The sequence below is a fragment of the Gracilinanus agilis genome, chromosome 4 (assembly GCF_016433145.1).
Source record: "Gracilinanus agilis isolate LMUSP501 chromosome 4, AgileGrace, whole genome shotgun sequence".
Lineage (NCBI taxonomy): Eukaryota > Metazoa > Chordata > Mammalia > Didelphimorphia > Didelphidae > Gracilinanus > Gracilinanus agilis.
The window spans coordinates 279,114,881-279,141,068 of NC_058133.1; the positions used below are offsets into that span (position 1 = coordinate 279,114,881).

Sequence of the window (26,188 nt, forward strand, 5' to 3'; positions counted from 1 at the left end):
CAGCTATAGTACCACTTTTGTATGCCAGTCATTTTAAGTATTCTTTTTACATTTTGGAATTTTCCATATTTTCCTTGGTTTAAGGATGTCAAAATAATATTGCTATTATTCCTAGTTTATATGAAGAAAGAAATGGACTTTAAGAAAGGTTAGGTGACTCTTCAGAATGTTGTAACTAATTGGGATGGAGATACGGTTAGATTATGAGTTTCAGTTTGAGACCCAAGTGTCTAACTCAACTGTCTCTAGTTTCTTTCATCTATTGAGAATTTTGCTTGAGTAAAACCTTTTGTTTTATAAAACTGTTTTCCGGTGCCGTTAGGACTCGTTCTCTTCCCAGCTGAAGATCATTTACCATTTCTCTGAATAGTGAATTACATTAATGATGCAAGGCAGGAAAGTATGTCAATATCAGATATAACAACTACCAGTCACTCAGATTTGAAACACTGCCAATCTATACAGTTCTAGCCTTGGAATGGTTAGAACTAGAAATAGAAGTTCATTACATTTAATGATAAAATATCCCTTAGATTTCTAAAAGGAGAGTTTATATTAACCATTTACTATGCTGCAACTTAATGTAAACTGAAAACTTAAGGGGTTAATTCCATTAAAGATGAATTGGATGGGATTTTCCTACATGCCTATATATTTATAAATATCCATAGACAGATTTTTTTTTAATTCAAGGAAGCATGCTCCATTTAGACAGCTCTTCAAATAAATTATGTCCTAACTGAGCAAATAAACAATAAGTAGCTGGAAGTACTTTGGCTCTGTGTGGAAAAATCAAGGAGTGGGGTGGTTCAAGGCTGAACCTCTTTCGGAAAATTCATCTTCATATGGATACTCATTTCTTCAGACATGATTTCTACTTTAATGGTAGTTTACAAAGTAGTAAATAAATTTACTTCCTTTCAAATAGTGGCCTGTGATTTTTTTTTTAGAGGGTAGGAGAAAAGTAAAGATTTTTCCTGCTACATAAATTCTGATTCAAACACATCCTAACTGTGGAAAATATCCCTGTCTTATGCAGGAACTCTAACAAATTAACTTATAAGTTAGGACATGCTTGGCTTCTTTTTATTTTTTTTCACGAGCACTAAAAAATATCTATTACAGAAGTTTAGTTAGTCTTAGTTTTGAAACACTAACCCTCACCTAAAAGCAAAGCTATTGGAAAAAAAATGAAACTTCATTTTGGAATCATAAAGTATATTTATTTTGTCTTTTGGGTAGAATATCACTACTTTCTTCAGTCCATTTGACTTTAAGTTAGTCTTTCTAAAGAATCTGTTGTAGTACATCAAAAGACATTGTCAGCTTTCAGAGGCTAAACCTCACCAGTTGGCGGTCCATTATTACTATTATTATTGCAGGGACTGTAGGTAACAGTAGGCCACATTCCAAACATATGACATCTTTGGGGCAAATGCTAATGGGATTAAAAACACTTCTCCCATCCTCCTCCTTTGGGTCATTTTCTCCAAGTCAGACACCCAAGTGCTTTATGTGGAAGCCAAATGATGAAGGGGCTCCACAACCCTTTTAATGGTAGCAGGCTTCAGAATTCAGTTATATCTTTACCCTTAAAGGCATTTTTCAAGTTAAAAGATAGCATAAAAAAATTTAGCCTGTACTTCTGGCTCCTTGCATTTCCCCTCTTCCCCCTCCCCCACCCCAACCCACCTGTGCCCCCAAGAAACCACAGGACATGTTTCTCAACTGTGAAATAAATAGGACCATGTTACTTTATTTAATTTAAGAACAAAGGAAAATGAAGAAATATATTGGTTGGCTCTAAAGCACTATCAAGTACATTGTATGTATTTAAGCAGGGTTAATTCACAAATTCCTGTAAAACATTTTGCCAATTGAATTATGCCAATGAAAGAGCAAGAACAGTTAAGAGGTGGGTTACATTTTACTGTTTTCATTATGAATAAAAGTCTATGGTTTGAGTTGGTTTGGGGGGGGTATGGAATATTCACTCCTTACTTATTATTCTTATTTTTCCTACTTGATTTTTCCTAAATTTTGTGATGACATCCATGTTTACCAAGGTTGCAGTTTCTGGTTTCATATTTCTTTTTTTTTTCTTTCTGTTTCTTTTCTCTTTCCCCTCCTAGACCCTAGGCAGGCACAGTCATCCCCTCCATGGTCATACGACCAGTCATACCCATCCTACCTGAGCCAGATGACATCACCATCCATTCATTCCACCACCCCTCTGTCCTCCACCCGGGGTACGGGGCTTCCTGCCATCACCGATGTGCCCAGACGAATTTCAGGTAAAGACCATATTTCAACTAAGACCCAGGAACACATAGTGGAGATGGGAACAAGGTGGGCTGAGATGACCTTGTATAAACAAACTTAAGAGTAATTATCGGTTTTGAAGGGGAGTGGGGAAAGGTGTGGCAACATGGAAGTTAGTCTCCAAAATGTGAGTGTCAGGTACCCTGAAAGTTTCGAAAGTCAGCAAGAAATGAAAACTCCTCAAACATTTGTGTTATTTTCTTAAAGAAGGTATTTCCTTAGCACCTATTTTATTATCTTTCTGAATAGCATTGACTATAGGAAACCCCATCTAATGAGCAGGGTTTTTCCCTCTCCCCTTGAAAGCCTCTCTTTCCCCAAGCCTCCTCCTGCTTGTGTTACTTTCTCTGCTTTCCCCCACCTAAATTCAGTTAAATACAAGATTATGGATTGATGACATAGCCCTCTATTTATTTCTTCTTTAGGTCCAAAACTCTTCCTCTTTTAAAATCCCAGGAGTTCAAGGAAGCCAGTTCCCTGAGAACTCATGTATGCTTAAGATTCTTATCGGAAACTGGTCTAGTCACTTCAGAGTGCAGAGTTACCCTGCAGACACTGAAAAAAGTTATGTGGCCTCAGACTGATCAAAGTAGAGAGGCAGCTTTTTCTTAGGAGTCCATACAAAACATATCATGCTGGCACTTCTGCCTGTCGCATCATATGTACAAGGGCTCACACGTCCATTGTCTGAAAGGCCCTGCAAAGATTCTTGGGACACAGTAAAGATGCCTATTTTAGACAGCCTGGTGGTCCTCTTTATCTCAGATAATCCATTTTTTCAGTCACCGGGAAGGGTCCCATGAAGACTGCTGACAGGCAGTGAGAGAAAGGTTGAAGAGCCTCTGGCTAAACAACAGCATATATCAGATGAATCAAGCAAGTCTCAATTTTCTAAAACAACAACAAACAACAAAACAAAGGCCAGAAAGAATTGGATTCTGTGTCTGACTTCCTGTGTTTGCCAGACACTGTTCCCCATCCAAGTATTTGGGCCCCATACACCTGTTTGACTCCTGGCCAGGTTAATTTCTTTCTTTCTCTTTGTGTCCCTGTCTCTGTTTCTCTCTCTGTCTGTCTGTCTCTCTCTCATTTTCTGCAAAGCTCGCAGCCGTTATTCACTCCGCTGAGTTGCATCACTGACAAGTTGAACCTCCGCCAGCAGGCTTGCAGGTTTTGATTAGTTCAGACTCCTTTATTTCTTTCAACTTGGGAGGAGGGAGAGCTTTGTTTCTCAAGCAAATAGCAGGAAAAGTTCTCTCTGGTCCTAGTGCACACCATATTTTCCGCGGCAGATGGATTCTCATGGGGGTGAGTAGGGAGGGAAGTGGGGTTTGGGTGGAGGGGACAGAGTTCTTTCGAAAACAATATGTTACTGTTTTTCATTGTTACAATTGCTACTATGACATTTCTTAGGAGTTATACAAAATTTAGAGTTAGACATTTTCTCCATTTATTGAGATGTTCATCTCATTTAGAAAAGACAGTTAGAAGGCATAGAGGAAAGATGAGGGCTTAGGTAGGCCTGAAGGCTGAGTGTGTGACAGCATCGAGCCTATACCGACTTTTTCCTTTCTCTTCCTTCAGAAAGATGTTTGTTTTAAGCAGTGCCATATTGGACTGATTTGGATAGCATAGATTTGTGTAGACTTGCTTCTGTTCGGGTCCTCTGAAACTCCAGTCTGCCCAGCCCTTTGTGGCTAAAACAGTTAGGTTTGGCCATGTGGCTTCCAGAAGGACCTGGAAGGAGAACCTATAGCTGGGAATAGAGTAGCTGGAAAGTTAACTACCTGTGGGATTTACTTATAAAGGGCATTGCATATATGAATAAGTACAAGAAAGTAGTAGGAAAAGAAAAACCTAACTACTTACTACTAACAAGGCCAACAATGAAAAGAATCCATATATGGGATATTTAAGACTACTTGGCATTTATATTTGTTTTCAAATTCCTTAAAAGGAATTATTGCTTAAAACATTAAGAACTAGTTCCACATCCATTTCCATTCTACAGGGAAGGAAGGGAGGGCCAGAGATCAACTCATTAGCCAGCCTCATATTGACCCAGGACAAGAGAGAAGAACAGGTCTCTGCTTTAAACTAGTTCTGAACTGAATTTAGTCCAGTTTCTTCCCACCTTCTCTAACATTTCCTTGAATCCTTAAAAGGGAAATACTTTAATGCCCAGGTGAGAGGTGCTGTATAAACATTTAATAAAATAGAACAGAAAATCCCTCTTGTCAGCATATGGTGTAAAAGGAAGAAACAACTGGACTTAAGCTGTCAGGAAGCTGGAGGAACCCTGATACATCCAGCCTTGTTTCTAGGTGGAGAGCTATGCCAGGAGATCAGAGCGCTTGCTGAGAGTTACATTGGGCAGGATTTCTTCATGTAGTCGCCATTTTGAATTCTCTCAGAACTGGTCTTTTGCATTCTTGGTACTCTTTATAACCATCTGGAGAACACCATGCTCATTAAACCCATTTCTTGCAGGAACTCATATGCAAGTGCCATGTTATATGTTTCCTTAAGGTTATACTGAAGGAAATGTAATGCTATCTAGTGCTATCCTTGGGGAGCCCATATCATGGGACTATTATAAGTGAGACTGTATAATGGGATAGCAACAACTAAATCTCTTTGGATAGAGTAGATAGATAGAAAGATAGATAGAAATATGGATGGATATCGATGTACCACATTCTTGATTCAATAGTTATTCAACCCTTACTGTGCTCAAAGCATAATGTATATAGAAGCAGTGGAAAAGTAACTCTAATAAACTAAAAGCTAAGCTTTTAAATGGATAAATTAGGGGGACACTATTAGTATTTTTTAAGAAAAGAATTAATCATAAAGTTCCTTTAAGTACAGCCCCTAAGTGCATTCACATATTTGCTTATTGGTTAAGCCTCTTACAGAAATAATTTATTTCATCATATCATGCCCTAAAAACATTCATAGAATAGTCATATTGAAACCACGTCCTGAGTTCCTGCTCCTAGGTCATCCCTTATTGATTTTGGTTAAGACTAGGGAGTGTCAAAATAAGAGAGAGAGAACCACATATAACCCTAATTCATCCATTGTCTTCATAATTATAAAAATATTATTAGGTACATGATATTTTTAAAGTTCAAAGCATTTGTGACATGACACCAAGATTTATAATTATTTCTCTGGAGTCATCACTAGCTATTATATAAATAAATAATCACTAACTTCAAAATATTTTTGTTACTTACCTTACTTTGAAAAGAAGCATTGTGTTTTATTTAATCTGATTCTTCAGGCTGGATATCAGAGCTTGAGCTCTTACAAACTACCCACAAGGCAACCCTGCGTGTATTTCTTTATTCAGAACAGGGAGAATGTATGAGTTCTACCTTTCTTTTCCTGAGGGGAGTGAACACCTCTTTCAATGTCTGTTTACTTCATATCCCTGTACATAGGCTACCAGAGAGTCTGTGTGAGGTCTCTAGAGCATTTTCCTGTGAATTGAATGATGAATGATGGTCTTTAAGAACTTCATAATAAAGAACACTTGATTTTTTTTTACCTTTGGAAAAGTCACTTTCCTTCTCCAGGTCCCAGTTTCTTGCTCTGTAAAATGAAGTGTTTGGACTCTGTGGCCTAAGATCTTTTCAGTCTTTAAGGTTCTTTCATATGATCCTATGCCCAATTCTGACATTTTATTGCAGATCTCCCTGGGATATGTAAGGATAAGTCAGAGTTGAAAGTCAATGGGTAGGGCAGTTAGGTGGCACAGAGGATAGAACATCAGGTCTGGAGTCAGGAGAACCTGGGTTCAAATATGATCTAAGACACTTCTTAGCTGTGTTAACTCAGGCAAGTCACTAAACCCCAATTGTCTAAATCTTGCTCTTCTGTCTTGGAGTTGTTACTAAGACAAATAATAAGAGTTAAGGAAGGAAGGAAGGAAAGAAAGGAGGAAGGAAGGAAAGGAAGAAAGAAAAGAAAGTGTCAGTGGGCTTGAAAATTCAGGAGGGAATACTTCAGACTGAGTAGAGGAGTTCTTTCTCTTATCTGCAGGTGGGGAACACTCATTCCACAACATGTAGACAGAAAGGAAAATCCCTAGGAAGGGGGCCTTATTTTTCTGTTTGAAACCATTGCTCCTGTTCTTTGTCCTTTCCAAGATCCTTTTCCAGACCTTTAAATATTAAAGCAGAAAAAGCTAAAAATCTAAATATTTATCAGACTCCTATTATAGCACTTTGGGAGCTGCACAGGTTATAAAATTCAAAACAAAATCATTTCAACCTTCTAGATGCTGAGCTTACAGTCTATTGGGAGGAAATAACCTATTTACAGATAGATTTAGGACAAGGAAAATCCAGTTAGTCAATTAACATTTATGACATCATTACTTTGTGCCATATACTGTGCTAGCCCCTGGGGATACTAAGATAGACATGCAACATCTCCATATCCTTAAGGTTCTTACATTCTATTGGGGAAAGCAGTATGTATACAAGATGAAATATAAGGCCAACTTGTCCCCAGTCAACATGGAGCCCATCTCAGAGAGAGAAGCAAAGCCTCCTGCTTCCCCATTCCATTTAGAATCTAGCCCTGCTTGCTAAGCCTCCCAACTAACTAATCTTAAACATCTTATTAATGTATCTTACAGCAATATATATACATATATTTATATGTATGCTTGTTATATATATGTGGATTATATATATATATATATATATATATATATATATAAATTATATGTTCACTAGAAAACCAGTAAGAAAGTGATTATGATAGTCTAGTCCAGGTGGGATTTGAGAGGGGTATGAATCAGGGGGGTGACTATGTGAATAGAGAAAAGGGCATTGATCTAAAAGAGATAGTGGAAGTAGAATTTACAAGACCTGGCATTTGATTGGACATGGAGGATGAGAAGTTTGTGAAGGAGAGTATTAAGAAATAAATTTGTAAAGGTATATGGGAGGCACATTATGGATATCCATAAATGGCAGACTGAGAAGTTTACAATTTATCCTATAGGCAATAGGAATCCATTGAAGTTTCATGAGCAAGAGTATCATGGTCACACTGGTGCTATAGGAAGATTGTTTTGGCATCTAGGATGGTTTAGAGAAGGAAGAGGCTGGGAAGTGGGAAACCAATTAGGATAGAGGTGATGAGGGCTTGAACTGGGGTTGTGACTACATGAGTGGAGAGAAATCAATGTGAGAGATATTGTGGCAGTAGAACTGACAAGATTTGGTTATTGACTGAAAAAGGGAGGATGAAGGAAAGGAAAAACTCAAGAATGACTCTGAGGTTAGGACCTAGCTGATTGGAAAGTATTGACTATTCAGTTAATATTCTCACTAGAAATGGAGGAATTAAGAGGAAGGGTTGGTTTAAAGGGATGTATGTATGTACACATATATAATGTACATATGCAGAAGGGGAGAGGGAGAGGGAGAGAGAAAAGGAGAAGGAGAGAGAGAGAGAGAGAGAGAGAGAGAGAGAGAGAGAGCCCATCATAGAGTTCTGAAGGAATAGCCACATAAGTTACAGGAGATAAATACAGATTCAGCAAAAGAGACTGAGTGGGGTTCAGATAGATAGGATGGCAACCAGGAAAGAAAAGTGCTATGGAAGCCAATGGAAGAGCAAATATTCAGGAGTAGAGGACCATAAGATTAGACAGTGAAGAGATCACTGGTAACCTTGGAAGAAACCTTTTTAGTGAAGTAAGTACTAGTGATGGAGTCCAAATTTCAAGAGATCTAGAAGTGAGTGAATTAGGGTAGGATTATTTGCAAGCATTCATGATCCCCATTTTGCTACAGAATAAACTGAGATGCATAGTCAACCACACAGGACCTTTGGAGACATCTGTTGTGCTAAGCCGTAGTATCTTGAAAGGTCAACTCAATCAACAAAATGAATCAAATTATGACAAACAAAATGTTTTCAGCACGATCGCAGAATCTAGAAACTGCTGGTGGAAAATCCCCATCTGGTTATCTGAGGGTCAGGGAGGTAGTTTTTGTTTGTTTGTTTTCCTGGGGTTGGGGCAAGATTACCAACCCAACATATTGGCAATTTAAAATAAGCCCCATAAGCAACTTTACCAAGTATCTTTTGTCAGTTCTTAGGGTCACAGATTTAAAGCTGGCCAAAATCTTGGAGGGATCATGGAACAGTATAAATAGTGTAAAAGGCTTCAGACCCTCTTTTGATACCTACTAGTCTTGAGACCTAGGGCAGTTCGCCTCAATGGCCTTCAGTTTCCTTACCTCCAAAACAAAGGAATTGGAAGAAATGGCCTCTGAAGTCTTTTCCAACTCTGAGGCTATGATCCCATGATTCTAATATCCTCTAGTTCAAGGAGTTCTTAACTTTTTTTTAGGTCATGGACCCCTCTGGCAGTCTGGTAAAGCAGAGGGACTCCTCTGAATCATGCTATTAAATGTACAAACTAAGATTCATGGGATCACACAGGAAAGCAGTCCTATTCAAATAGTTACAAAAATATTTTTCGAAACATGTTCATGGACACCAAGTTAATCCAACTCCCTTGTTCTACAAATGAGAAAACTGAGATCCAGTTGATGACCTGCCAAGGCCACATAGGTCATAAGTGGCAAAGCAGAGATTTGAACCTAGGCCTTCTCACTCCAATTTCTACATTCGTAACCCTCATTTGTGACCCACGGCGTGGTCAGTATGAGTTTGGGGTAGGAGTAATTTTTGTTTCCTAATGAGGAACACCTCCAGAAAAATCTGGAAGGAGAACTACAAAACTGTCGCATGAGAAAGCCAAAGTGAAAACTCTAAGAATAAACCATGAAAACGTGGGGGTTTTGTTTTTGTTTTTTGTTTTACTTCAGAGCCAGCCCTTATTTTTAGCAGCCACCTGCTTGTAGACACACCTTTGCCATGGAAGCCACAGGGCAAGTAATTAAGCTTAATAAGAGCCACTCTTATTTTGAAGCAGCCCTCATTTAAAGCCACAGGGGGGGAAGTTGTTAAACTTAATGGACCCTAAACAAAAGCATTCAAGATGTTAACTACTTGAGTGTTCTGGACATTTTTCTCTTTTATATTGACTGCTTCAGTATCTCTGCATTTTTAAAAGTTCCCTTCATTTTACATGCAAAAAAAAAAAAAGTTCAGGCTGATCTGCTGGCCCAGACAGCAGACATGTCCATAGCTTGCTCTCTGGGGTGCTGTTTTGCAACTGCATGCTTTGCATTGGGTGATACCAGGAAGAAGAAGCAGAGGGGTCCCTTCTCTTTTCCAGAATGAGTTGGGAGCAGATAGGCAGAGTGGTGGTTCGGGGATATTCATTCCATTAACTCAGGTTGAATTGTTGTGGTTGGATGATGAGTGAGTGTTTGCGTGGAGCTTCTGGGGCTCAGAATGAAACTAGTGTGCGCTATATGATTTTGGTTTCATACATGTTTCTCTTCAGTGGTTTGTATAAGGTTTCATTTCTGTCATATGTAAAACCACTCATGCATCGGAGAAAGATTTAGTCATGAAGAGTCAAACCTAGTAGGGTTGGGGTAAGGGAGTCATATTTTTGTGAGTTTCATGGAAAGTCATCCCAGAGAAAATCTGAAGTTTTAAAGTTTCAATTCAGGCAGATTTTTCAGAGTTACTGTAAAATGAAAGCTCCTACGTATTTCTCACAATGGTTTTCATGGGAGAAAAGGGGAGTTAGAGAGTGGGGGGAAGAGGGGTAAATGTAATTTAATTTGTCTTAAATTCTAGGCCCCACTTCAAAGATTCTCTGAAACTGACTTGCTCTTAGATTAGTCATATAGCCTGATTGTATGGCAGCCAGCTTAGATGTAAAATGGGTTAATAAAAGTTGTCCTTTCAATGTATCTCAGAAATTGTATAAGGGGGGGAGATGAGACTTAGCCAATTCCCAGAATCATACTCTTGATCATAAGGGCAAATAAGATAATGAATGTTAAAGTACTTTATAAACTGCAAGGTACTATGTTAATATCTGAAATAATTACAGGGATTAGGAAAGAATGAAAAAGGTCAAATAATGCTGCTAACTTATAAGAAATAGAGAAAGTGGTTTGTAATAAACCTACTGTGGTAGTTAAATATGTCTTCTTTCCACCTTGGAATCCCCAATTCCCTTTTTCTTCTGTCATATACTTTGTCAGTGGCATTCCATGTTAGAAAAACTTCTTAGGAATTCCTTGCTAGGAATGCTTCTTCTGCCATAGAAATTTTCAGCAGATGGCCCAGATGGCTGTCTCTTCCATCCTTAGTCAGTGAAAAGCATTTTTTTCATTTAATTAGTGGTTCTTTGGGGCTGCAAAAAGACTTTCATTTCTATCTCATCAACTACAAGTCAGATTTAGGTTATTTTAATTAAATACTCTCACTTCATGTAGGTAAACAAACAAAAAAAAAGCACCACCTCCAATTTCCATCCAGTCTAACAAATATTTAAGTGACTGATATTAACTGGAAGGGACCTTAGCAACTATCTAGTCCACTTTCTTAATTTTCTATTTAAGGAAACCAAGACCAAGAGAGATTGTCACTTGCAGGATCATACAGCAAGTGAGTGACAGAGCAGAATTTTAAACCAGTCCTGATTGACTCCAAATCATTGACACTGTACCATGTGTCCTTAAAGCACTGTGTTAGATTTTAGGGACACAACGATAAAACAAAGCAAAATAAAACCAAAAACTTAGTCACTGCCTCAAGGTCCTTGCATTCTACTGGTACAAGCTCATATTGGTCTGATCAGCCACAGTTAGACACATTGTACTTTGACCCTTACAAAGTGTTTCATTTTGATCCTTTTTGGGCATGAAAGACAACAACGGAGGTGTAACTTACACACACACACACACACACACACACACACACACACACACACACACACACACAACTCTAGAGAATTCCTAGTGAGGAGAATATAGATTAGAAACCACCATTTGGGGCAAGTAAGAAGAGGAGAAGATGGGGAAAGACAAGACAAAAGGTTATAAAAAAATCATGAGATCATTGCACCACTATCACCCGTCTAGAGAGAGCACAGGGAGGTGAGTCAGCCAGTAGTTTGGCAATGGATAATGGGAAAGAGGTACTTGAGCAGGCTACAGTAAGGAGGGAAGTTAACCAACTGAATGTTTTGATCATTTCAAATTATATGTTGGGCAAATTTTAAATGATAGATTTCAAAATGGCAAGGTTTTCACTTTTGATCCCTTTCTGGCGACCTAAGCACCTTTTTTAACCCTGAAATGAATACCTAAATCTGATCCAAGAAGTTCTCTTGAGAGAAACATTGATTCTAGAGAATGAAAGTCGGTTTCTAGAGAGACTAGGCTTCCTAGTATTGTTCTAAATTAAATGGTTAATTTCAACTCTTTGATTTATCTGAAAGTTCCAGAAAAAGAAAGTGTGTGTGGGAGAGAGAGAGAGAGAGAGAGAGAGAGAGAGAGAGAGAGAGAGAGAGAGAGAGAGAGAGACAGAGAGAGAGAGACAGAGAGAGAGAGACAGAGAGAGGCAGAGAGAGAGACAGAGAGAGAGACAGAGAGATACAGAGAGATACAGAGAGAACGGGCCATTTTGAGAGTAGGGGGAATAGATGGGGAAAAGAGAAGAAGTGGAAAAAGGAAGAGAAGAAATGAAATTTTTTCACCTGGGATGTGAAAAAGACAACAAAGAAAGGGCAAAACAAGTGGAACGTTTGCTGCTGATAAGGACAGGAAATAGCCCAGTAAGATCTGTGCATAGGCAGTATGTATTTTTATCTCCAAGCCTTTCTGCAATGTGTTTCATATTTGGGACACATATCAAGATTGCATCTGTTTCCAGAACTTGCTGCTAACAGTTAGTAATAATGCCAAAACATACTTTAGTTACAGCTTGAAACCAAATGATAATATAAAATATTTTATATTATTAATTTCTGGTCTGAAATTAATTATGGATATCTTCTTGAAGTGTTAGAGTCCCTTTTTAGGAGCTGACTGAAATTATACTAATTTATCCTGGTAATGTGGTTTAGTGAATAGAAAATTGGCCTTGGAGTGAGGAAGTATTGGGTTCAAGTCTCATCTCTGATAGATACTGACTGTGCAATCCTCGGCAAGTCATTCAACGTCTCAGTTGTTCATGCAACTCTCAAAGTTTGAAGAGCTGTTGTGGTTCTGCATTGGTGGAGGCAATTTCCGTACTACCAGTTCCCCACATTGAAGAAATCATTGGGCTGATCTCCCCCTTCATTCTCCCCTTCCCAATACTCTCCCATACATCTTCAAACCAAAGCTTGGCTTTCAGAACAAAATAATGATTCCTGCCTCCCCTCCCTCCCAACCACCACCATGAGCATCCTCAGTGTCCAAGTTTGGGGGAGAATTGCCAGCAGTTAGTTAAATGATACAATAAAGGAGTCTGAGCTTTCTCAGGGCAGCACTGTCTTGAGAGGGTACACTTAAATTTCCTTTTTCTTGGGGATTCATATACACCCTGAATAATTTTCTTTCTTACTTATCAGTGTGTGTGTAGATTGGACAGTTATAGGATTATGATACAGTCAAAGATATGGAACCGTGATGGATCTCAGAGGTTATTTGTTCAGTCCCTTCATATTACATTTGAGGAAACTGAGGCCTAGGAAGGCTATGTGACTTCACACAAATAGTAAATATCAAAGGTAGGATTAGAATCCAGTTCCTCTGGCACCAGAGGTAGTATAGTGAACATTAAGTCAGTCCTAGTAGATCTATAACTCTATTTATGGAGCATTTAGGATGGCACCAGAGGTAGTACTATAGTGAACATTAAGTCAGTCCTAGTAGATCTATAACTCTATTTAGGAGCATTATGGATGTTAAAGCTTGTGTAGCAAGCTGATGAATGTGGAGTAGTTATACAGAGATTTTCTATACAGAGATTCCCCATTTCTCAGAATGAAACCATTATGATGAATTCATAATTCTATGGGCCCCAACTTTTGTTGATGCATTATTTTCAGTTCACAAATGGCTTTGGGAGCCAGTTCAGAAGATCCAACTCTTATTTAAGTGGTATGTCATAGGTGATCTCTATTGTTGGTTTGTTTGTGTTTTTTTTTTGTTTTGTTTTGTTTTTGGTCTGGTATATAAATGATTGAATTTTATTCAGTTCAAGAAACATCAAAATACAAAGATTAGATTGAACATAGTCCCTGCCCTTGTATAACTTGTACCTACGGAGGGGATATGGCATATATCCAAATAAATATGCCATAAAATAACAAATGAATGTAAACAAAGGGATACCTGAAATCGACAGCTGGAAAAGTCATTATAAATTAGGGAAGATCAGCAAAAGCTGCATGGAGGAAATGGCTTTCAAACCTGATTTTAAAAGATGTGTAGCATTTCAACAGGCATAGCAAATAGCCCGAGGCTAGAAAAAATTGGATGTATTTGATTGAAGCATAGACTACATGGAATGGGTTAGAATGTGAGAGAATGCTGAAAAGATAAAATAGCATTGAACATCGTTAGGAAGATTGAATTTTACTTAGTAGGCAGTAGGGAGTAACAGCAAAGTTTTCAACTGAATAGTGAGACAACTAAATACCCAGATTATGGAAAGATTGTTTGACAACTGTCTAAAGCAGAGGTGTCAAACCTTGTGGTCTGCACAACTACCAAATGTAACCCTCGAACCAGATTACAATGTAATAGGGAAATGTTTAACAAAATAAATAAAAATATATTACAATGTAGATAATGTTAATTTGTGATTTTACAAAATCATCATGCAGGATCCATTTCTGTTCGAGTTTCATACTACTGGTCTCAAGGATGGATTGGAAAAAATGAAGGTGATAGGTTTAGAAAATTATTAGGAAGAGGTGACATAAGTCATGGAGTATTTAAGAAATTTGTTCCAGTTCACATAACTGAATTCAGATGTTTAAATCTAAAGTCTTGCGACAATTACTTAAATGATTCAAGTAAAAGGATATTTGTTTGCCACTCCTCTCACCCCCCCCCCCTTCTCTTTTTCTCCTCTTCCTCTCTCCTTTCTTCTCCCACTGCCTCAGGCCTGAATTACTCAGAAAATGTCATCAAATGGCAGTAGGTTCAAGATTGGAAGGTAAAGCCCTTAAGTACATTCCCTGAATGGGATAAAAAAAAAAAAAAAGCAGAAAATTCTTGATGGACTCTGACCTACATGGGGCTTCTAGAATCATCTTCCTCAAATATCATTTTCATCATACCACCCACTGTGCTTTCTATTGCCTGTCATATCAAATATGAACACACTGAGCCTGGAGTTTAGGGCCGTCTATAAGTCAATTCTACCTTAACTCATAAATCATCTCTTCATACTATAGTCCATATCAAGCTTTCAAGGCAGTCAGCTTGTTGGTGTCCTTATGTAATTTGGCCCTTACTTACCTTTACCCACATTTCTTCGTGTTGCCCTCTCCCCTCCTTTACTGTAGTTCAATTCAATCCATTATATTTATTTAGCATGCATTCTGAGAGGTGCTATGTGGGATATGAAGAAATGAATTTACCATCCCACTGGAGATACAGTATAACAAAAATGGAACAAAGAATGAGTTATTTGCCGAAACAAGGTAATAATGGATTCCACTATGAAAAATATCAGTGGCTCCTGCCTTTTTTTTTTTTTAAACCCTTAATTTCTGTGTATTGGCTTCTAGGCAGAGGAGTGGTAAGGGTAGGCAATGGGGGTCAAGTGACTTACCCAGGGTCACACAGCTGGGAAGTGTTTGAGGCCAGATTTGAACCTAGGACCTCCCATCTCTAGGCCTGATTCTCAATCCCCTGAGCTACCTAGCTGCCCCTCCTGCCTTCTTTTATATATATTTTTTATATTTTTAATTTTTTTGTGATTTGAGCAATTTAGTTAATTAATTAATTAAGATTATTTTTCATTGGCTCCTGCCTTCTGCCAACCCATATTCACCATCTTTCTTTTTCAGTTACAGTTCAAACTTCATCTTTCAAAAAACTTTCTTGAATTAATTTCATTCTACTCTGACAACTACTTTTCTTCACATCATTTCACTTCAACGCTTGCATTTTTATAATATATTAATTCTTGCTTTTTGAAATGTTTCTTCATCATTGTTCACAGGTGATTGAATATCTGTTTTGTCTTTCTCAATTAGATCATAAGCTTTTCAGAGACTGCACCTTCTAATTTTTTGACATTGCCTCCCTTCTTTCTCCTGCCTGCCTCTGTTAACTGCTAATTTGATGCTTTAAACAAAGTAGGAATCCACAAAAAGTACTCAGTACCTGACGTATGGAACTCAATAAAAGATACCAACATTTCACAGCTGATAGTATTTCTCTTAGCCAATAGCTTTTTTTCAGGTTACTTTCTCCATTGAGATTTAATTGGGGAGTGGGTTGAGGAAGTACTGAAGAGATTGAATCATTAGGATTTTAGGAGCTATGATAATTGCCTAGCACCTTAATTTCATAATTTCAGATAGCATACTCCTCATAGTCACAGTCCCCAGTGCATTAGGAAATCCCTTCAATATTTCTGTAAGGAAAGGAATTGGAGATGGAAGCTTTCCCCTAAAATACAAAGTTATCGTATGGACTCATGTCTCTGCGCTAATCTTAAATGGATTGTATCTGCAAAGCATTCACATATGCTACTCATCTGAACCTATTCAAAAGCTACAACAGCTACTTCTATCCCAGTTTTACTGATAAGAAAACTGGAGTCACACATCCTGTGCCCAGAGGTAGAGCTCCTCAAAGGGAGGACTTGTTTTTCTTTTTCTTTCTATGGCTTGTGCTCAACTCAGGTGTCTTGCATATAATATTCTCTTAATAAATACTTGTTGGAGTGCTTAGCAAGGGACTTTGTATAGAGTAGACAGAATTTTTGTTGGATTAGATTGGGTTGGATTGGCTGAAACTGGACTGGAATTCAGGTCTTTATTGCTCTAGCTAGTTCAATCTTCTATCCACTAGGCTACTTGGTTTCTGTACTGGTATAGATACAGACACATATGTAGTTTTATATATGTGTGTATGTATGTATATACACTACACACACGTATGCATAATACATATTATATATATGAGCTAGTATATGATCTATGATAGAAATAACTATTAGTATTCAGCTGTTGTAGGACAAATTTTGAGGTGAAATATTGAAGGACAAATTTAAACAGCTTCCTCATATGGTATCAAATTAGATAATTCATTTTGGTTCAATACATATTTATTAAATACCTGTTGTGTGTCAAACACTATTCTAGAGATAAAACGACATAAAAATGAAATCTTTGTCCTCAAGAAGCATACATTCTGCTGTAATGCAGTGGAGCTATCTCTTCCTGGTTCACAGAGCTGATTGTTAAATTTTCAGTGTGAGCATTTTACACCTTGGCAATGGCAACTGCTCAAAAAATCAGCACTTGATTCTCTATCATTGAGGTGATGGAGCTGCTAATAAGGCAAATTTAATGTAAATGCATGTTGAGGGAAAAAAGGGGGAGGGGGAGCTAGGTGGCTCAGAGAATATAGATAATCAGGCTTGGAGATGGGGTTCAAATCTGACCTCAGATACTTCCTAGCTGTGTGACCCTGGACAAGTCATGTAACCCCCATTGCCTAGCCCTTACCACTCTTTTGCCTTTGAACCAGTTCTAAATTGGAAGGTAAGGGTTTAAGTTTTTTTTTAATGTGCTAAATATGTGGCTTATATATCCCTTCCCCTACTAGAAGCAGGTTGTTAAACATTTACTATATTGAACGTAAGTTCAAAAAAAATTTTTTTTTTTGTAAATCATAGTGTGGTATGCACAAATGAGAGATTCTTACTGTTGTTAACTTTTTGAGGGAAGAGCTGGGATAGGGACAAGAGTTCTGATTTCCTTGTAATAGGATACTCCTTCCAGTAATCCAGATTGGTTCTTGCTCTGCAATTTATCATCTAGGGGCCACTGAGAGATCCTAGGATTACATGGGCCAGTTTACATTAGAGGTGGGACTTGAATCCAATTTTCCCTGACTGAGGCAATCTCTGTATCCACTATAACAGTAATGGGCAAACTTTTTAAAGAGGGGGCCAAAGGAAAGGAAATGCTCATTTGTCCATCTGTTTCTAAGGCAACTCTTTCAAAGTTTCATTGTATTGCATCCTACTCATTGTATTTGTCAGATTAGGAATAATATGGCTGGGCTGGATGGCTGGGCCCCCCACCCTCCATCTGGCCTTTGGGCCATAGTTTGCCTATCACTGCACTAGAACAATGCAGTTAAATTCCAATAAAAAGGGATCCATCCATGGTCACCTATTGGCTTAGAAAACCACAAATTCACATTTTCTTTGTTGTGTTTTTATTTATTTTGTCAAACATTTCCCATTTATATCTTAAAAAAACAAAAAACCTTACCTCCTGTTTTGGAAGGTATATCAGTTCCCAAGCAGAAGGGCTAGGCAATTGGGGGTAAGTGACTTGTCCAGTGTCACACATCTAGGAAGTGCTTGACTTCAAATTTGAACCTAGGACCTCCCATCTCTATCCACTGAGCCACCTAGCTGTCTCTCCCAATCATATCTTAATCTGGTTCTGGTTACATTGGGTAGTGCATAGGCCCTAGTTTGACATCTCTGGTACTATACATGCTGCTATGTATTGCTAACATTAAGGTTAATTACACGCAATTTCCTAATTGTTATTTATGAACATTAAATACTACTGCTAGAGGGAGAGAAGCTACAGAATGACCACAGAGAACTTACAGGGTTAGAGGTTTAAATCATTGCTAATTTTGTTGGTGCAAAAGGACTCAGGAAGTGAGCTACACATACACATACACACATGCACACTCCTTTTTAAAAAACTTGTGGTAAAAGCCAAATAACACTATAATTTATTTAGCACTTTTTGTTCGAACAGTTCAGAACATATTATGGGCATTGTTTTATTTCTCTGTAAAGTAAATATGGAGACAGCTATTTATTAAACTAGGTCAGAAGGTTAATTGACTCATTAGTCTGAGGCAGAACTGGAACCACAGGCTTCTGATGCATCCAAGGCTTGTTATATGAGACAATGCTATCTACATTCTAAAAAACAACAAAAGCAGCTTTCAAAGAGTCTTGATGAAAATCACTTATTTTAATGCTTCAGAAATCCATTGTGTTCTTTAGTGTAGATGGTCTCATAAATCGCTATGGCCCAAAAAAGAAAAAAAAACAATCCCAAAGAAAAAAAAACCACAACAACTCCTCACTAGATGGCCAGCTGTTTGGTGATTAGCTTCCTGGGACTTAACTATATTGGTCATAGTTTGAGTACCACTTCTACCTGAGATTTTTTTCCCAGGTGCTAGTGTCTCTTCCTTCCCACCAAATTACTTTGCGTGTACTTGCATATATTTTTATATTTCACTTATAGATGTACACGTTGCTTCCCCACATAAAAATTATGCTTCTTGAGAGCAAATATTGTTTCAATTTTTTATATTAGATCCCTGCTACCTAGCAACATGCTGAGATTTTAGTTGGCATTTATTAAGTGTTTTTAAAGGGTGGCTCAGTGTATAGAGAAAGAGTCAGGCTTAGAGATAGGAGGTCCTGGGTTTATATCTGGCCCCAGGCGCTTCCTAAATGTGTGACCCTGGGCAAGTCACTTAACCCCAGTTGTCTAGCCCATACCACTCTTCTGCATTGGAAATGATATTGATTTTAACACAAAAATGGGTGCTTTTTAGTTGATTAATTCTCTGACAACAATAGATACACATTCCGTTCTACCTGAAGTTTTCCAGGTTTGTAGAACCTACTCTACTGGCATAGTTCCTGAGCCCCTAAGGTCATATCCACATTGCCTTGAGGTAGCAGAGGGGAATTTTAGTGGAAAGAGTCATATAAAGAAAAACAGTAGCAGTAAAGCAACAAAAAAAATCTTGCCAATATATCTCTTTTTCAGGGTAAGAAATTAAATGGAAGGAGTTAACTGTGTGGTCTTCATACAGTTCCTTGGACATTTAGCATGTTTTGAATTAGGAATGGCAACATGGTATAATGGAAATTATAATAGACTTGGTGTCATCTAAGCCCTACATTTGACTCTATTCTTTAACATTTGGTGGCTGTGAGATCATGGGCAAATCATTTTGCTTTCCTGAGTCTCAGTTTCCTTATCTGTAAAAAGATTTATTAAATTAGCAGCAAATTTAGATGATATATATACACACACACACACACACAATCTAATGCTTAATATACACATATTCTAATAAATCTATATTTAAAACCCATATAGCCCCCTTGTGCACAGAGGTCATAAAATAAGGGTGGTATTGAGCAGGTTTAATTTTTTTATAATGAATCTTAAAAACAGATTGAGAAGCTCACCAAGGCAAGCAAACAATGCCATCAATCATAATTTCAATACTTACCTCAGAGGACTGTTTTGGGAAAATTGCTTTCCAAACTGCAAAGGACTATGTCAGTGTGAGTCATTATTATTGTTGAACTGGCTGATAGACAACCAGGTGAATGCAAACCTGAAATAAGACCTGCTCTTTCTGTATTTCAGTTCCATCTCTCTAATCAAAGCTGATATTCACTTAATTATCAACAATTTGAATGGAAGAATAAAAATAAATATAATAACAACAATAGTTCTAAATCTGCTCCACTGTGCTAAAGAGAGGAGTGATTCATTGGAAATTAAGAATAATTCTATTTATGTGGTTGATAGCTAATTAAAATAATCCACCCAGTGAAACCCATAAAAGACACAAAAACAGGCTGAGAGGAGTTTTAATATGAGTACAATTTTATTTATTAGGGAAAAAATTCCACAAATCCCTAGACCACACCTTAGGGAAATAGTGAGTTTTAAATGTTGTTTAAAGGTGGGGTGGAAAGTTGGGCTAAGAGATTCCAAGAAAAAAATGAAGGTTCTAATCTGATCCTGGAAGCCATCAGGAAAGGTAGGTGGGTGGTATAGTTACAGAATGTCATCCAAAGGATGGGTAGTCCACAATTTATAAGTAGTTCCTCATCTTGCAGATAATGGAATTCTAATTGGAATGTGAATACAAAATAAGAATTGGAAGGAAAGTTCCTATTTCTCTTCACAGCTGGTCCAGTGCTAAGCACATACAAAGTAATCTGATGAATATGAACTGAACAGTTTTTGACTTTTCAAGGATAAGCCCTTTCCTAGCAAAGGAAAGAAATAGGATAATGGAAAAAAAATTACTGGCCTGCTAATATAGACTCTACTCTCAACTTTGTCACTAACTAACTATGTGACTTTGTGGCAAGTGACTTCACCTTTGGGTCTCAGTTTCCTCACCTTTAAAATGAAAGGATTTGATTTGAGGTCCTTAATGTTGTCAAATAAGGTCAAGTTTCCCTATACGAGGCAGCCTAACTGGAAGGAGAAGATGCCATGCTTGACTTTGGAGCCAAGAGGACCCTGGTTTACGTCCTGCCTCTGACACTCATTAACTGTGTAACTCTCTGGGCAAGTCACCTCCTTCCCTGAGCCACAGCTTTCTCATCTGTAAAAAATAGGCATAATAAATAATGAAGCAGCACTTCACAGATTTGTTGTGAGGCTCTAGTGAGATGATATATGCAAAGCTTGATGAACTTGAAAGCACTCGTTACATACATGCCAACTATTGCTATCTATGGAGAATCTTTGGTAAAGAACAAATATTACAGCTCCAGTACAGACCAAGCATCTCCAGAAATAATAGCTACCATAAGGTTTAACATAATGACTCTTAATCCCCCTTCATATACTAGTGCCTTTCTCCTGTTGATTATGTCTAACTTATTCTGTGTATATGTTGTTTGTATATAGTTTGTTTCTATGTTGGTTCTCTTTTTAGAACATGAGCTCCTTGTAAGCAGAAACTGACTGTCTTTTGCCTTTCTTTGTATCTCTAGGGCTTAGCACAGTGCCTGGCAGAAAGTAGGTGCTTAATAAGTGTTCATTGAATGATTTTTATGAGCTGAAATAATAAGAGCAAAAATTTATTCAAAGGTCAGGAAACATTTTCAATTGTTCCCTTATAAATTCTGAGGAGAGTTAATTACAGAGAACATGGCCTTCTGGATTTAGATTTAATTTGGCAAAAGTTTTGCCTAAAATGAGACTAAAGACAAAAAAAGTCAAATTCTGGAATTTGTGAGATCTGTAAAGTAGAACACAGATCCCCAAATTTAAGTGCAAATTTAATAATTTTCTGGATTCCTGATGTTTGATATCAATTTTTGTGGTTTTACCAAACCCGATTTAGATCTGAAAGGTCACTTAACTCAACCCCTTCATCTTTACAGATTAGGAAACTGATATGAGAAAAGTTCATTGATTTAGTAAAGGTTTTACAAGTAAAAGCAGAGCTGAGACTTGAATACCTGTTCTCTGACTCAAAATCCAGCACTGTTTTTCACTGGACTTTGGGGGTATTTCTTTTGTTTTATTTTAAATTCTGAGCTTAATATTTTTTTAAAAATGAACATTTTCATATTAATTAAAGTATTTAAGTACCTACTATGTGCTAGACACCATGCTAGGTGCTGGCAATACAAGTATAAAGAATGAAATAATTGAGTGGGAAGCTGGGTGGAACAGTGGATAGAGTGGCAGGCCTGGATTCAAAGGACCTGGGTTCAAATTTTAGCCCATATACTTTCTAGCTGTGTGACTCTGTGCAAATCAGTTAACCCCATTTGCCTCGCCCTTGCCCATCTTTCTTAGAGTTGTATCTAGGACAAAAAGTAAGGGTTAAAAAAAGGAAACAATCTCTGTTCATAAAGAACTTACATTCTGATGGGGAAGACAAGAAATACATCCAAGAAGTAAAACGAGATAATAGCTTAAATATAAATATGTACATAGTAGTTAAATACACCAGGTAGTTTAGAAGGAGGGTTGTAGCAGTTGGGAGGATCAGGAAAGAATTCATGTAGAAGTTGGTGCCTTCTAATTTCTAGTGGTTTTCTAGCTAGGGAGAGGACCCATGAGGCAGAGGTAAAGAGGGAGAGCATTCCAGATATGCGATGCAGCTAGTGAAAAGATAGAAACAGGAAACGTGTCCTATGGGAAGAATAGTGGGAAGGGCAGTTTGACTGGGTCCCAGAGTGTTTCCAGAGGTGGCTTAAGATCCATTAGGCTAGAAAGTTGGACTGGGGTCAGATAATGTGGAGATTTGTAGCTAAATATATGAGTTTGTAGATGCAAGGGGAAGAAAAGGAATTGATGGAGTAGAGGAATCTCATGGTCAGATTTGTGTGTGAGGAATATTACTTTAGCAGTAGTGTGTAGGATGGGCTGCAGTGGCGATAGACTTGAGGCAGGGAGCCCAATTAGGAGGCTTGTGGGGATAATCAAGGTAAGAGGTGATGAGGGCCTGAATTAAGATGGTAGCTCTGCAAGTGGAGACAGGAGGTCATCTGCAAAAGATGTTGTGAAGGTAGAAAGACTTAAGATTTGGCAAATGATTAGACATATAGGATGAGGAAGCACAAGGAATAGAGAATAAAGCTGAAGTTACATACCTGGATGACTGGAAGGAGAGTGGGGCCTTTGACAAATAGAGAAGTTTGGAAGGAGGAAGGATTTAAGGGGGAAATAATGATTTTAGTTTTGAATATGTAGAGTTTTAAGATATTTCTGGCACATCTAGTTTAAATGGGAGAATTATATGTGAAAATGTGACTCCATTATGTATAGTTTCCTTCTCTTTTTAAAAGAGAATATAATAAATTCAACCTGCTACTTTAAAAATTATCCTGCTTCTTTGTTTCCTTCTGAATTTCCTTTAGTTTTCTTCTGTGCATTTGAAAATAGTTCAGTGATGCTCTTTTGCTCTCTCTCTCTCTCACTCTCTCCCCTTTCCTCCCTCCCTCCCTCCCTCTCTTGCTCTTCCTTCTTTCCTTCCCACCTTTTTTAAAGTGTTGGGACAATTCTATTGCTAGCTCTTCTTCTCCTCATCAGATAGCTGTTCTCCTTCCCCTATCCCAAATTAAAAAAAATAAAACCACAATTCTTATAACAAATCATCATCACAGCCAACCAAACCAAGTCCTTTATGAGACTTCTTAGGTCTATAATGTTATTGCCTAACTTTGCATTTTTTTGCCCTGACCTATGATTATATTGGTACATAGAACTCCTGGGAAGGAACCTGCTTCCACCAATGCAAATTGGTATCTTCTGATATTTAAAAATTTAGAGGGTTATGTGAAGAAATAAGAGAGTCACGATTGCCTAAGGCAGGAGCTGAACCTGGGTCTTTCTAATTTTGAGACCAGCTCTCCTCCCACTATGCCAAATTGCCTCTGCCTGATTAATGTTGATGTTAATATTGACTAATATCACTGGATTGTCATGAGAATTAATAAGCTAATGATTTTAAAGTAGAATCTGAGGTAATATATGCATAGGACAAAAGTAACCCTATATATAAAACACATGTATATGTACATATAACATACTACATATGTGCTGCATGCCATTATATTAATAGGTAATATGATTTGACCAAATATTTTAATGGTTTCTTTCTTTACTCATGTGTTGAAACCATGGGATGGAAACATTAGGTAAATGTAAATTCTTACAAACATAAATGTTAATACTAATTTCAGGGATTTAGTTGTCAAAGGTTGACCTTTTTTTGCTTCTATGTTTATCACTGGATGATCAGGATCAGGACCATAGATTTCAAACTGGAAAGGACCTTGGAGGTCATCTAATCCAAACCCATCATTTTACAGATTAGAAAACTGTGGCCAGCAGTTAATTGATTTACCCATGGTCAAACAGGTGGTAAATGATAGTCAACAAGTGACATGCACTGTAGTATCTATGTTGGTGTGACACACTGATGACATATATACATTTTGTTATATATAATGTTCCCAATTCTAGCATGTTTGCTCAAACTTTTGTCTAGGATATTAGAATACTTTCAGGGCCAAAAGAGACCTTAGCAGACTTTTACTCCAAAATCTCTCAGATGTTTTGGCCTTGGTCCCTTTTGCAATCTTAAAAATTATCGATGACCTCCTCGAATTTTTATTTAGGTAAAATTTATTGATATTAAGAATATTAGCAATTTAAAATGATACATTGTAAAATATTCATTAATTCTCTTAAAACAATAATGAGAAACTCACTACATATCAACCTTAATAACATTATTTAATGAAAAAATTATATTTTCCCAAACCAAAAAACACTTAGTGAGAAGCTATACATTATCATAGAAGATAGCTGGTTCTCCTGTCTGCTTCTGCATTCAGTCTGATGCAATATGTTATTTCGGTCGAACTATTTAAAGAAAATTCGATCTCATATAGATATGTAGTTGGAAAAGGTAGAAATATTTTAAAATGCAAATACCATCTTAGTGGTATTGTGGAAATACTTTTAACCTCACATACTCCTTGAAAGGGAACCCCTGGGGATCCTTGCACCACACTTTGAGAACTATTGAGTTAGATTATTATGCAGGAATTTTAATTTGAATTCACCTTCTTGAATTACAGATTCTGAGTTTCCATATCCTTCATGGACTTTCAACTTCTCCTTGTCCCACAACTAATCCCTTTTACTTTAGAGACAGCATGTTTTAGTGGAATACGGACCTTGGGCAAATTATCTAACCTTCCTGAGTCTTATTTTACTTATTTGTTAAGTGAGAAAAAATACTCAGTTATGGTTATGGTGAGGAAAATATTTTGTCAACCTTGAAGCACTATGTAAATATGAATTATTGCTCTATGCTATAGCTAGAGAAGCATATGGTGGATGTGAGTAGGTAGCAACATATTACTGACCAAGTATGGAGTAAGAGGAACATGATCGAGTGGAAAGAATATTCAATTTGGTATCATGGGACCTGAGGTGAAATTTTGGCTCTGCCATTTAGTATCTGTGTGATCTTGGACAAATTATGTAAGGTTTCTGGGTCTCAGTTACATCATCCATAAGGCAATAACTGTCTAACCTATAAGATTCCTTCAAGCTCTAGAGCTATGATCCTATCACTAGTGACATGTTACTTGGAAAAGAAGATGAGTCCTTCATGTGGGGAGAATTGCTAGTTTACTTTATTAGTAGTCACACAATGTCAAAAGAACTAGAGGAAAGCTCTCAGCACATAAGTAAGGTGCTCTTTCACTTCCCCCACATAGGATTTATGGCAGGACATAAGAATCACTTAGGATAGGAGGGTATGAGTGGCTTGCAGTCTTCACCTTTGGAAAGGAGGACGAGCATTGATGAGATCACAAATTCATTGATATGGAAGTATGTTCTGTGAAATAAAATCACTGTTACTTATTAATAATCCAGTTTATCATGCCTATGATCATCATGGTACTAGGACCAGGAGTAGAGGGAAACCTTAAGAAAGCAACCATTTGGAGGCTGAATGGAACAGCAGTAGAATGAGAAAATACCTGGGAGAGGAATCCAGAGGTCTAGTCTGGGTCCTACTCTTTGGAAAAGTTAAATTAGTAGGACAGCCACCAAATGGCTTCAGGGCAATAGGAATTTATCCCAGGATGGCTTTTCCACAGAGAGCTAAGAACTGGAACATATCTGTAACTAGACAGAATTTGAACAGACAGATTCAGGAAAAATTATAAATATTCTAATCTTAGGTCTAAAAAAAACATTTAAATTTATTATTTATTTATTCTAAACCTTCTTTTCTTTTAGAATTTTGAGTTCCAAATTCTCTCCCTCCCTCTCACAGTCTTACACACCCATCAAGAAGACAAGCAATATGATATCAATTATACATGTGAAATCATGCAAAACACATTTCCTTATTAGCCATATTTCCAAAAAAAGCAA

The 26,188-nt window shown here is 37.5% G+C and overlaps 1 protein-coding gene across 1 annotated transcript in view; it reads left to right on the plus strand.

The window, feature by feature from the left end:
- The window catches only part of RUNX2 (RUNX family transcription factor 2), a gene marked incomplete at its 5' end in the record, with an annotated part of 169,721 nt that overhangs the window by 123,876 nt on the left and 19,657 nt on the right, over positions 1-26,188 (plus strand). The window contains one exon of the mRNA XM_044675331.1: positions 2,133-2,294. Coding sequence (XP_044531266.1) covers positions 2,133-2,294 — 162 coding nt within the window. The remainder of the gene's footprint in view (positions 1-2,132; positions 2,295-26,188) is intronic.